The sequence below is a fragment of the Aegilops tauschii genome, chromosome 5 (genome assembly GCF_002575655.3).
Source record: "Aegilops tauschii subsp. strangulata cultivar AL8/78 chromosome 5, Aet v6.0, whole genome shotgun sequence".
In the NCBI taxonomy this organism is placed as follows: domain Eukaryota; kingdom Viridiplantae; phylum Streptophyta; class Magnoliopsida; order Poales; family Poaceae; genus Aegilops; species Aegilops tauschii.
This window is the reverse complement of record NC_053039.3, coordinates 379,283,900-379,298,297: the sequence shown is the minus strand read 5'-3', so window position 1 is coordinate 379,298,297 and position 14,398 is coordinate 379,283,900. Positions and strand designations below refer to the sequence as shown.

Genomic DNA, 14,398 nt, shown 5'->3' with positions numbered 1-14,398 from the left:
CTCATAGTGGGGTCATAATGGAGAGTAACTTAGACTAGTAATATGCATATGTTACTACCTCTATAGTGGGGAGTAACATATATGTGGTGTCATGCAACACTTTATTTATTAACTTGTAGACTCATCTTGTTTTGGTATGTGTGATATTACTCGTAGTTTGAGTGACTAGCTATGTTAATTATCTCTCTTCTCATTAAATCATTGCCACATAAGCAAATTTGCTGAGTTGGACTTTATATTATTGCTGAAGTTACTCCCACTATGGATAGCCTTAGGCTGTTGCATTGTGCATCGGTGCTTAGATGAGGTGCTAAGCACATTAAATAGCTTAGCAACTATACTCCTCAATGCATAGGTGTTTAGCTTATGGTAGCTAAGCTTGCTTTCTTTAATGATTTAGCAACTAAAACTCTTCATGTATTGGAGGGCTTCCACCATTTAAATGTTTTGTCTAGATTCACACGCTTAGCATTATTTCTTCCTAGGGTCACCACACCCATCTCTCTCCTCTTAAATAACTTGCCACATCAGATTTTTTGCCTACGTGAAAGGCTTAGCACCTGTACAAGGTGGAGCATTGAGAGGGGCCTTAGTATCATGCATATGATACCCGAAATTGCATAGGAGCACACGGCGACCATGCCCACTGAAATCATGCGCATCCATTCGCATTGGGATCCGAACCCACTATAATAGAAACATTGTATTGCCAGCTTTTCAGAATCATGTCATCTTTTTCACTGTGGTGTATAGAAGAAGTACAATGCACGCGTTATGTCCCGCCGCAGATAGTTCCTGTCCAAAGTAGATGGATCCAGACACAACTACCAACCTCCAACTACCCTATTACAATTAAATGCACACGCTCATCTTCCTCCTACCTCCTTGGCTTAAAAGAGGCCATCTTCTTCACCACACCATATCTTCCCCAAGGAGTTTCATTCTCAGCTCAGCTCTTCCTCAGCTACGCTCTGTCCCATTCTTATATGGTTCTCATTGCCATGTCAAGCTCCAGCGCTCCCCTTGTTGCACTAGAGGAGCAGGCACCCCTGCCACTCATAGTTTGCCCATTCTGCAACAATGGCATGGTTCAGTGTTGGGTATCCCGCACAAACACCAATCCAGGCAAGCACTTCTACAAGTGCTAGCACGAGTGGGTACGTACCAGGCATCTTTACTAACCTGTTTACATTTTGTTGTGTTTCTTGCTATAAATTTCAAGTTCCATTTTTCTGTTCTAGTCTCGCAAGTGCAACTTCTGGAAATGGGAGGAGAACTACATAAACGTCATTCGCGCCAAATGGCCCAGGCTGTTCACCATCCCTTCTCGTGAAGACAGGAAGTTCCACCGCATCATCATCGCCCTTCTGGCATTGAATCTGCTCGCCGTGCTGTTCGTATGCTGCAGGGTCGCCTGAACCGCTTGTATTTTGCCAAGATTACACTGCTGCGACCTCTTCCCCTAATGTGCAACTGTTAGCACAACCAGTACTTGTTTATTGTTCTGCCGATCTGGCATGGAGACCCGATGTTGTTACAATATGCTGATATGTCTTTAGAAATCAGTAATCCATCTGTCCGCCTAGGCCGGACTAGTATTTCCAACCACTATGTAATTTTTTCTTCTCACAAAGCACCTGATGTGGTTGCTTAGTGCTTGTGAACTTGTAACGCCTACCAACGGTTTTAATCCTAATCGTTGTCATATGAAATTCTTGTCGTCTCGATTCTTCACTATGTATAACAAATTCTTATCTCCGACTGTACACGCGCCATTCCATGCCGGACATAACTGTTGTCATATGAAATTCTTGTTGTCTCGATACTTCACTATGTATAACAAATTTTTATGTCCGAATGTACACGCGCCATTCTATGCCGTACATCCATGTTTTCTTTACTTGCCACCATGTATGGCAAAACATTTTCTGAATTTATTGGCAGAGATCCATAAACGCAATTTCTACCACGGTAACAAACAATCTCCAACGCACCACTTGTACTTACATACACTGTTTTCAAAATTGGCCATGAAGGCGACATGCTAAAGTCTCCGACCAGTCAATATAGATCAATGAATGCTGACTTTAGCTGGCGAATTTACCCGGCCCAACCATATTAAATGAAGCAGGACATGTACACACTGCTAAGCTATACTAGTTGGTCCTGTATTCACATGTAAAAATTCATTTCGGCAAAAGTGGCGCGCATCCCGAGCCGGCAGACGACCGACAGTGATTTTTGAGTGTGTCGTCGACGAGTGCTCCTAATCCGCTTCCATATGATCAGTGCATGATGCTACTTTTATAGTGCATAGTGTCATAAATTATCTTATTTATTGCCATGCATGACACATAGTAGCATATCATTTATTATGTTATTGTATCTTTCTATATTACTCTAACTCTCTCTCTCTCTCTCTTTCTTCTTTAATTGTCTGCCATATCAGCGTGTTTACTAGTCCCGAGTGCATGATACCGGCTAAGATACCACTATTATGGCCAGCCAAAGTAGGAATGGTAATTTTGTAACCATAATTCCATTGACTTCCTATTACAAAATAAAAAAGTTCAAAAATATATATTTAAAAGCATATGTCTTAGTTAAGGTTCTTCTTTCAATGTTGTGTCGATAAACTTTGAATTTCAAGAATTTAGCCAAGTTGATACTCCCTCCATTGGAATGAATAAGGTGCGCCCGCATTTCAAAATTGAAGTTTGACCATAAATTAGACCAACCAAATGTGGGTAATACCTGAAAAAAATCATACCATTGTAGTCCCTAACCCTAAACCAAACGCAGAGTATTCATATACAAACGAAGTTTTCAATGTAATAATTTTTAAGTCATAAAACTATATAGTATTATTGGTCTAATTTATGGTTAAAGTTAGATTTTAAAATGCATGCGCGCCTTATTCATTGGAATTGAGGGAGTAAAGATGTTTCCTGACTTCACATTTTTGTTTTAGCTTTTAAGGCTGATGTTTTGCTAGAATATCGAGACATTACTAATATGAGAGAATGATATTGTTATTTTCAGGGCTTCGGTTTTGACCTCAGCTTCACAATCATACTTTGAGTGTTTGTTAGAAATTAAAATTCCCAATTCTGAACAAATTAGAGACATCAAAATCAACTCCACAAATTTCTAATTGAACTTTACAATATGGAAATATCTACTGCATGACGTATACAACTCACGATGATGTCTGGCTATTCACAATATGGAAGCACACATGTGCAGAGAAATCTAGTAGTGAGGACAGGCTATTTAGATATTAGAAAATTGTGTGCACATATATTGTGTCATACTAACATATATTGTGTCATATATTCTCAGACATGATGGAACGTATATTGTGTCATACTAACTCTCAGATATGATGGAACTGTCAGCTCTAGTAATCATAATCTGGCAAATTCCCATTTTTATGTGTTCTTTTTTCTCTTACTACCCGATCAAAAGAGTTGTCACCTCAGAATTTTTAAAAATCAGGTAGCCAGTTCGTATTGAATATGTGGTCAAATGCAAAGCAATAAAATTTCTCCTATTGTTCACATTGGCTTGGATAACTAAAATCTTGCCTTCCAAGAAACAGCAAATTGCATTATTGGCATAGTGAATCGAAGAAAATAGGCACAATTTAATCCTGTTTCTTTCAGTTTCGCATCATAGAACCCCACTGGACATACAAACTGTAATCATATCCAAATTCAAGTTTAGCAGTAGAGGACACTGATTATTACTCCCTCCGTCCCAAAATATAAGAACGTTTTTTATACTATGCTAGTGTAAAAAACGTTCTTATATTCTGGGACAGAGGGAGTAGAAATGAAGACTATAATAAGCAAAGCCAAATACAATAAGCTGATGAAACTTTAAACAGTACAGATAAGAGTAAACCTGTAGAATTCATCGAAACAGAACTGAACACTCATCTCTTAATATGCATTAAACTAGTGTGTTCAGAAACCTGAATTTTGAGTCCAACATCAGAAATTCTTCATGGCTCCCAGGCAAGAACTCAGATTCGCCACATATGGGCACAGGAACTTGGCGCAGTGGTCGTTGCGTACCCTCGACATCGCCTCCGTCTCCAGGTTGAGCACAAACAGGCCGCCCTCACCCACAGCACGCAAAAACAAGGAGCCACTCTGGTCGCACGATGCTACGACAGAGAGCCCCCACTCCGCAGAAGGATCAAAGATTGTCGACGGCAACACCGACATCAGATGTACCGTCTTGTGAAGCTCCCAGGGCCTGCCATCAGCGCCATTGTCTTTGAAGTTCCAGACGGAGATCAAAGGTTCATCCAGAAGAACCAAGGAGAGACACCCCTGAGCTGAACTGAACAGGCGAACGGCTTCTGCGGCGTGGTTCAGGCGGTGAATGCCTGCGCGCAGCGGAAGGTCGAATCGGCACACCGAGACATCGGCCTGGCCGGGGCGAACGGCCAGTGCGTGCACCGCATTCGGGAGGGCACGGGTGCCGCATATCCAGTGGACGGCACCACGGTGCACGACGGCAGGGGAGCAGAGGTGGACCACCATGTTACCAGGAAGTTGGGCCGTCACAGCCGTGCCCCACTGCCCGGTCTGGGAGGAGAAGACGCGCAGGCGGATCCCATTTGGGCGGTCCATCGCCGCAAGGAGGCGGAACGAGGAGCCATCGGCGTCGAGGAAGACGATGTTCTCGGGGGATGTTGTGGGCGGGAGAGGGGGGAGGAAGGTGGAGGTCCCGGCCACGGGGTCGCAGACGCAGATCCTGACGGGGTCGCACGAGCTGGCCGGGGAACGGCGGAGGGCAAGGAGCCCGCCGGCGCCTGACGTGACGGGGGCGAACCCGCTGAGGCCGGCCGCGTCCGGCTTCGGCAAGAAGTGGGACAGGGGGAGGGCGGTTGCCTGCGACTGAGAGGGGCCGAGGGGGAGGAAGCGCGTGGGGCGGCGGAGGTAGAGGCGGCGACGGGGCAGCTTCTGGGAAGTGTCCAGGAAGAAGAAGCCGAGGAGAGGGGAGGGGTCGGAGCGCCCGGCGCGACCGCGGGAGAGGAAGGACGGCTCCAGGATGAGGCGGCGCCATGCTTTGCAGGTGGCTGCGCAGCGCACGACGGCGGTAGCGTCGCCCACGCGGGACAAGATCTCCAAGATGGTGTCCGCCGGGAGAGGCGGCAGCCGCAGAGGCTCGTCTATCGGCGGCGGCGCCGCCATGCGCCGACGAGGAAGAGGAGAAGCTGAGATGAGTCGAATTCTGCAGGGTGGGCCGAGGACCCCGAGTCAGATGCAATGGAGCCCCAAGTTGCCAGGTGTGAACCGGACCAGGCCTCAACACATACACTCGCGCTTTGGGTCCATCCTCTCTTTTTTCCTTTTTTAAGGATTTTCCTCTTTTTTTTCCTGAGGGGTTGTGTTCAACCATTTGGCTTTGCGCAATAATATGGTTTTAATTATAAAATATGGTTTTGATTAAAAAAGGATTAGCCCTTTGCGGACTGTTTTCTACTGTTAGTTTACGGTAGAAGGTGAGAAAAAAAAACATGAGACCCTGTCTTTTCTCTCATCTGTTTAGACGTCGCCTTCTTCGAATTTTCTGCCGTCTCCACTCCTCCGGCACAGAAGACTTTGTCAAAGCATTTCGCGGATGCACTTATCTCCACTTCGACGTTTATGCACACTGGCGCTGCAAGTCAGAGGACTTCTTCACCATGAGCCGCTGAAGATCAGGCCTAGAGAGACGTTTAGCTCTATACTGCTTTGAACTTTTTGGTACTTGTTGCCAAAGGGGGAGAATTAGTATAGATCATTAGACTTCGAGAGAGTGCTCTTACTTTTTCTCGTTTGGTTTCTTTGAGAGTTTCTTGCTACTTTGAGTTACTTTTGTTTGATGCTTGTATGAGAATATGTTGTTATGTGCTTGGTCATACTGTACTTTGATGATATGCTTGCTTGGATATCTATTCATATGCTCTTTCTATGATATTTCACTTGTCTGATTGGTGATGAGTGCTAATTATTTTGCAATCATATCATTTTGAGCGCTCCACCGAGATGTATTTGACATGAAAGAGTAACACATGATCCTAATCGATTGTGCATTTGCATTCAAACATAAATTTTTAATAATGCACAAATTTGGAGGGTTCTTTTTTATCACATACTTCTCAAAGCGACGATGTATTTCATTCATTATATCTTTTGTCGAGGCTTTGATCTATATGTTGTTATCAATTACCCAAAAAGGGATATTGAAAGTGCAACTAAGCCCGGGGTGATTTTGATAATTAATAACAGCATATAAGTCATTGATTTAATGCTCATTGATAACAGATTTCAGAGAAGATTAATGATTGGCATGGCATGACTAGTGAACGTGGACCCCTCAAAATGCTAAGGACAAAGATTGGCAAAGCTCGACTCTACATTTTTGGTTAAGTGATCCAAGCTCATATTGAGTCCATAAGAAAGTCAATACTATTAAAAGGGAATGAGGTTTTGGTCATGACTCAATTGCTCAAGTGCTTAGTGGTATTGCTCCAAAATCCTCATACACTTCTCCACTTCATTCCTATCCAAAACCCTAAAGTTGATCTCGGTCCCTGATATACGTCTCCAACGTATCTATAATTTTTTATTGTTCCATACTGTTATATTATCAATCTTGGATGTTTTATAATCATTTTATAACCATTTTATATCATTTTTTGGTACTAACCTATTGACATAGCGCCAAGTGCCAGTTGCTATTTTTCCATGTTTTTTACATCGCAGAAAATCAATATCAGACGGAGTCCAAATGCCACGAAACATCACGAAGAATTTTTATGGGCCAGAAGGAACACAACGGGCCCTGGCTGTGCCTGGGGGTGCCCCGAGGGGGGCACAACCCACCAGGGCGCGCCAGGAGGCCTAGGCGCGCCCTGGTGGGTTGTGCCCACCTCGGGTGCCCCCCTGACCGCCTCTTTACTCTATAAATACCCCAATATTCCAGAAACCCTAGAGGCATCGCGAAATATTCATCCAGCCGCCGCAGAGTCCAGAACCACCAGATCCAATCTAGACACCATCTCGGATGGTGTCGTGGAATTGCCACGGCAGATGTCCTAGGGTGAGGACTTAGTCGTGAGGCCAGCGCATCTTTGTGGTAGCTTGAAAGGGGTTGATTGGGATGAGAGACGCAGGGCGGATCAACGCACAAGACAAGGGTTTAGACAGCTTCGGGCCCCGGGAAACATCATCCGGTAATAACCCTACATGCTGTTTGTGGCTAGGTCTCATTATCATCACGAGGGAGTCGCCGGTAAACCGTCTCTTTGTGTCTAGCCCTAGAGATTGTTTTTTCTTCTTGCATGTCCCTCTTTGGGGAGCCCTGCCCCTTCTTATATATGTTGAAGGGGCGGGTTACATGTGGAGTCCTATTAGGATTAGGACTAGTCTATCTCTAATACAAACCGGATACAAGTCCGGGTCTTTAACTCCTTGTAAGGTAATATTCTTCACGCCTTTCCTCTTAAACCGGCCCACCATTAATATAAATCGGCCCTCTGGGCCTTGGGCCTTGTCATCCGTCTGTCCCGCCCGCCGGGTCACCAGTGAGTTATAATGTCCAGGCAGGTTGCTTGTAAACCGCCAGGTCAGGGCGGGTCGCCAGTGAATCGCCAAGTGTCAGCAGGATCTCAAATAAACCGCCAAGTCCGGCCGGGTTATACTTCCGGCCGGTTTACGCCGCGGGGTATATCCCCGACATTAGCCCCCAAGTTTAGCTTGGATTTATCCATGGTAAACTTATGCTGCAAAATAAACACAAGAACAACTTTGACAGGTTGTGCTCCGGGTTAAGAATTCTTATAAACCGGCACCTGATCATCCTTAAGTCCTTGTCATTCCTCCTAGAAAATCCAGGTCAATAACTAGCTTCATACTCAAATTGCTGACGTTGGTTTCTCATAGAAAAATATTGTGAAGAATAATCCACTTGAGTCGGCTTCCAAAGCGCCAGCTTAAGAAATATTGGTCTTGAAATACTCATCTGATATTCAGCCAGTTTGAAGATGTAGAACTTGCCGGTTTAATATTACCAAAATTGCTGGTTTGTGAATACCGATGGCACCGAGTCATAATTGTTGCCGTCGCCGGGTCATAATTATTGATGACACCGGGTCAATCTGGTTTGCTCAAAACAGAGAATTTGGAAATATTTCTCCGATAATAATATAATACCTTTAGCCCCCAAGTCTTGAGCAGAACAAAGTGATGGCTTAAGACTTGCTTCAATATAAATACTGCCACTTTTGAAGAAATCCATGTTGTTCATCCCAGTCACTAGTAAAAACTGAATACTCCATATATGTAGCCCCAAGCACCGGGTTGTCATGCTTGCAGCAACCTGGGACTTGTAATTGCTTATAAAAACTTCAATCAGTGTAGCCCCCAAGGGCCAGGTCATTATGCAATAATGAGCAGGGACTTTGTAAATATAATCATGTAGACTTGAGCAGGGATGTGTAGCCCCCAAGGGCCGGCTTAGTAAGATAATACTGAACCGGGACTTGATATATACTTCAATGAAAATAACATCTTATAATGTAGCTTCCATCATAGGGCTTGAACCCACGTCCACAAGGTTAAGAGCTTTGTGCTTTACCAACTGAGCAGTGGATCCTTCAATATAATGGACGAAAACTTGTGTACCTTGAATTGTTGACAGGAGCAATTGGTAGCCCCCAAGGGCCGGCTCATTATGATATGATGAGTCGGGTCTTCAGTAAGACTAGTAAAAATGACTTTACATTAGCCCCCAAGTGTCATGGTGCATGCTTGCAGCGACATGAGACTTGCATGTAATCTCAATTTGAATAATGTAGCCCCCAAGTGCCGGGTTGTAAGCCTGCAGCGACTCGGGACTATTCCTTCCATTGTAGAATAAATCATATCCTTTGATAAAATAATAGCCATTGCGCTAAAGCGACTTTGAAAACCTCAATAATACCGGTTATTAATAACCATAAAAATCCAGCCATGTTGGCTATTCAAGATAATATAATCCGGTATGAAAACCTTATTCATTCAATATCGTAATGAAAATTCAGCCAAGTTTGGCTATTTGAATAATATAACCCAATGATTTATAAGCGCATGATTCCAATGGCACAATCCAAATATATACTGGCGACTTATAGTCCAAAGCCAGGCCGGTTTAATAAACACCGGATAATTTCTCATCATATACTGGCAACTTATCGTCTTAAAGCCAGGCCGGTTTAATAAACGCCGGTGATTTATAATCATGCTTTATTCAACCTGTTTTTGCATACAACAAGTTTAAAGTGTCCTGGCGGTTTACCGCCGGATGGGTCATAATGCCCAACATATATCCCAGGTTTATAACCAAGGCTGCACTTAAGAATAATCAAATATGAAATATATCATACCTGTGACATTGAATCACATCGTTGGTTTACCAACTTTTTGTAGTAAGGGTAATAACCCAAATTTTGAGTACTGATAACTCCTGTTATATGATACCGGTTTACAATAAAACCGTTCCGGGTTGTGATAAACACCGGCTTATTCCATACTGGTGACTTTGAGTCAAAACCAGACCGGGCTGATAGTCTCTGGATTATAATTTGATCGTGTACTGACAACTTGTAGTTGACAGCCTAACCGGGTTGATAAACACCGGTTTAAAAACATTACAAATCTTATGAAAACAAAGAAAACTTAGCAAAAGGCAAATGAAAAACCGTTGTAGTCGAGGCTTTTCACGGGCTGCCAGGCCCTAAATTCCACAGCAAAGAATCCCCAAGCAACATTGTGAGCTGTGCTCAGTGGGTGCCTATGTTTGAGCTGTTGTTTTACAACACTCTCTTTGGCCCCGGATTGATGTGGCTTTGAGCCGATCAAGAGGTGTGACCGTGGTTCGGATACGACCAAGCCCCCAAGTGATGCTGTGGCATTGCACCGATCAAGAGGTGTAGCTATGGTTCGGGTACGACCAAGCCCCCAAGTGATGCTGTGGCATTGTGCCGATCAAGAGGTGTAGCTATGGTTCGGGTACGACCAAGCCCCCAAGTGATGCTGTGGCATTGCGCCGATCAAGAGGTGTAGCTATGGTTCGGATATGACCAAGCCCCCAAGTGATGCTGTGGCATTGCACCGATCAAGAGGTGTAGCTATGGTTCGGATACGACTAAGCCCCCAAGTGATGCTGTGGCATTGCGCCGATCAAGAGGTGTAGCTATGGTTCGGATACGACCAAGCCCCCAAGTGATGCTGTAGAAAGCCTTGATAAGCTGAATCAAGGGGTAAACCGGACACCGCTTTATGAACAGAAAACCCCATGTAACCACACATGATAAGCCAATAAGGCAGGATACCCATGTTTGAACCGCGCATCATGGCTGCAGGTCCTCTTTGACAACCTTTAACTTTTTGCAAGACATAAATTCTTCTTGAACCAGGATTTTGAACTAGATATTGAGGGCTTCAAAGCTTTGTGGGAGACACCTTTCCCTTGAATTGGATTTTAAACCGGAAACTTCATTTTCAGCCGGAAATTTTCTGACGGCTTTTAAACTCGAACTTGCGAGAAGTTAATTCCTTTTTGAACCGGACATTCTTAAACCAGATTTGAGAGCTTCAGAGTTTTGTGGGAGACAGATTTCCCTTGAACCGGATTGTAAACCAGATATTTGAGAGCTTCAGCGAGACTGACTTCCCTTGAACCGGATTTTAAACCGGAATCCTTTCTGATGACCCGAAACTTCTTCATTGAGCCGGGATTTTGTAACTGTCATATACTTTCTAAGCCAGAAATTTTCTGACGGCCTTTAAATTTTCATCAATATAATAGTAGCCTCCGGGACCGGGTTATCTTTCTCTCCATCGTCCTGGGGTTCTTAAATTTGCTGAAACTGGCAAGATTTGCTGAGTCATGTTATCGTAGCCCCCGAGTCTCAAAGGTGACTCGAGGAGTTGGCTTGAGACTCTCCATATTTGACCGTGATGTAAACCGGCATAACTTGTATATCATTGGTGTTGATAGCACGATGTGAATCCACAGAAGGTTGAGGTGACTGCGGCGGGTTATAAACGATCCCGCATGAGCCGTGTCAGCAACTCGGCCAATTGTTCCTTCCAACTGGTGATTTGAAGTTAACCAAAACTGTAGTGGCGGCGACTTGTGCGCCTGCCCGTTGAGCCATCCAGTGCAGACGGCGGTTGATAGTATATGACAATTTGCCTCCATTTTGTTGAAAGAAAACCGGGCTACCCAAGCTGTGACTTGCTCATACTCAATAAACAGCTCATGCAGACAGGTGTGGCCTGGCGTGTTGATGTAGACCAGGCCGCGAGAGATGGACGGAAAATACGACTGCAGCATCAGAGGCGGCACAGACAGATGAGTCTGCCGCGACATTGTAAACCGGTGCAGTCTGGTGAAAGTCGGCACCGGTTTTGTAAACCGGCATGGATGGGCGAGTCAGCCGTATGTTGATGTAGACCGGACTGCGGGGGACGGCGGCTTACACGCGTGTCCGTGAAGTTGCGCGATGCAGACGAACGCCAATAAAAATGATGCTGGCGCATGCTCCATATCCACGGTATATCAACACTTTTGTAATGAATAATTTACCTGTGTATAACAACACTATAGGGCAGAGTAGTTGTTTTCACAAAAAATTTAACAAGTACTGATAAAAAGTTAATTGGATGGATATCACCTGATGACGATAGATGACTTGCATGCAGACTACTAACACCAATTAATTCATCAGCTGCGTGATCTCCCATACTTTTGTCTTTTCCTTTTTGTTGACTCTGGCCATCACGTGGTTAGTAACCACTTTTTCCATCGCAGCCTCAAAGACGTAAGGTAATATACGGGCGCTTTGTTAGGATGTATCCTTTTTCCCTCGCCCTCTTCTCACCCACAGCAGCACAGAACTGCAAAGAGCCCGTTTAGAGGTGGAAGATGGCTGAAGCAAACATGGCCGAGGCGAAGGAGGGTTGGGGGCGAGGCAGCCCGTGGCCAGCGGTTTGACATAAACGCGGTTGGCAAGGGCGGTTTATTGCAGCGGAGGGCCGGTTCGAGGTTTGCACAAGGCCACAAGGGCGACCTCAATACCAACCCATGATGACAAAGCATCTGCGCTGGGGTAGCAGAGTGGGACGGCAGCGCGTGTGAGCTGCAATCTTCATAATCCCTTGTACCCGCCGAAGATCAATAGCAAGCAAAATCTGGCTTACGAGGCGCAGGGCGCAGTAATGGAGCAGCATCGACGGCTCAAGTTGGCGAAAACAGGCAGCTCAACACGGAGGAGCGGCAGCTGGAGGTGAAGGGCAGCGAGGCGAACTGAAATGGTCCATGGCAGCAACAGAGGGAAAAACAAGCCTGGCGCGTGACTGCGGCGGCGGAGACAAACTACAGCAGCGACGGAACAGCCAGCGGTCGACGCGCAGTGGCTCACAATGGAGGTGACTCGAAGGCGCGACCGCGCATGGAGCGGCGACTCAAGGCGCAGCGGGCACAAGACGGACCCCAGCTAGTCGAGGTAGAGCCAGCTTGAGGGCGGCGGCGCAGGTGAGGCCTCGGAGGCGCGGGCCGCGAGAGCGGCTCAGAGTGAGGCCAAGCAGTCGTCGATCGAAACGGCCGCGAAGCGAGCCATGGTGCAGGGGCGCGGTGATTCCAGCTAGGCCCGAGTCTGCGCCCACGTCTCCCTCCGGGTCGTTGTTTGTTTGACTATCTCCGATCCGTGTCCGCCAGGTCATGGCCCCCTGCCGACTGATTTGCTGGCTTCACGTGCATGTACGTGGTAGTGCTACTTGAACTCCAGAGCAATTAGACCTCAATCCTTGTGCAAACATTAGTGGCCCTCTAGGATTTCACGTGGAGTAGTCTTCAAATAACATAGCAATCAGACTGTGTAAGTGGCGTTGCAGCTTGTCGTAGTACTTCAACTCCGATTTGATGTCTGACACAAGTAGTCCCAGCGGCGCCTGCCTCGGGACTTGTTTGGTGTATACGGAGGTTTGTACGATCTGCGCGTACGGTTGCTGCAACACATTGTTTGTCGGTCTCGGCGACCCACGACTGAACTGCAAAAAACTGATCTTTGATTCGGATTCGACGCATCGCGTCGCGTCGGCTACATACAGAAGAACGCAAAACCCTAAATTCCCTTGAACTCAATATCCGTCGCCACTGAAAACTTTTTTATCCGGTCAACTGCGAGCTTCTCGATCCCTGAAGAAATCCCTCCAAGGACTTAACACCACCGTACGCCGACCCCATGATGGGCGCCAACTATCGTGGAATTGTCATGACAGATGTCCTAGGGTGAGGACTTAGTCGTGAGGCCAGCGCATCTTTGTGGTAGCTTGAAAGGGGTTGATTGGGATGAGAGACGCAGGGCGGATCAACGCACAAGACAAGGGTTTAGACAGCTTCGGGCCCCGGGAAACATCATCCAGTAATAACCCTACATGCTGTTTGTGGCTAGGTCTCATTATCATCACGAGGGAGTCGCCGGTAAACCGGCTCTTTGTGTCTAGCCCTAGAGATTGTTTCTTCTTCTTGCTTGTCCCTCTTTGGGGTGTCCTGCCCCTCCTTATATATGTTGAAGGGGCGGTTTACATGACTAGTCCTAGTTGGATTAGGATTACTCTATTACAAGTGGAGTCCTAGTCTTGCTTCCTTTGTAGGAGAATATTCCTTATGTCTTCCTCTTTAAACCGGCCCACCAATAATATAAACCGGCCTTTTGGGCCTTGGGCCTTGTCATCCGTCTATCCCGCCCGCCGGGTTACCAGTGAGTCGTCCAGTCCGGGCAAGTCATTAGTAAGTCGCCAAGACCGGCCGGGTTATACTTCTGGCCGGGTTACGCCACGGGGTATATCCCTGACAGATGGGGTTCACCACCTCCATTGGTGCCTCTCCGATGATGCGTGAGTAGTTGTTTGTAGACCTTTGGGTTCGTAGTTAGTAGCTAGATGGCTTCCTCTCTCTCGCTGGATTCTCAATACAATGGTCTCTTGGAGATCCATATGATGTAACTCTTTTGCGGTGTATTTGTTGGGATCGATGAACTTTGAGGTTATGATCAGATCTATCTTTTTATATCCATGAAAGTTATTTGAGTTTCTTTGATCTCTTATATGCATGATTGCTTACAGCCTCGTATTTCTTCTCCGATATTTGGGGTTTTGTTTGGCCAACTTGATCTATTTATCTTGCAATGGGAAGATGTGCTTTGTAGTGGGTTCGATCTTATGGTGCTTGATCTCAGTGACAGAAAGGGAAACGACACGTATGTATCGTTGCTACTAAGGATAAAACGATGGGGTCTATCTCTACATAGATAGATCTTGTCTACATCATGTCATCGTTCTTATTGCATTAC

General features: G+C 45.8%; 1 protein-coding gene and 1 long non-coding RNA gene across 2 annotated transcripts; one reads left to right on the top strand and one right to left on the bottom strand.

Moving 5' to 3' along the window:
- Positions 1-817: 817 nt before the first annotated feature.
- On the top strand, positions 818-1,712 carry LOC120965181 (uncharacterized). The gene is made up of 2 exons (XR_005757546.2): positions 818-1,157; positions 1,242-1,712. It is a non-coding gene; the product is annotated as an uncharacterized lncRNA (long non-coding RNA).
- A 2,165-nt stretch (positions 1,713-3,877) lies between these two features.
- LOC109755160 (uncharacterized) lies at positions 3,878-5,720 on the bottom strand. The gene has a single exon (XM_020314044.4). The coding sequence runs from the start codon at positions 5,205-5,207 to the stop codon at positions 3,996-3,998; it is 1,212 nt and encodes a 403-aa protein (XP_020169633.1). The 5' UTR covers positions 5,208-5,720; the 3' UTR covers positions 3,878-3,995.
- Between the last annotated feature and the right edge of the window lie 8,678 nt (positions 5,721-14,398).

Coding starts and splice junctions, on each gene's coding strand:
- LOC109755160 (XM_020314044.4), bottom strand. CDS start 5,207: ATGGCGGCGCCGCCGCCGATAGACGAGCCTCTGCGGCTGCCGCCTCTC.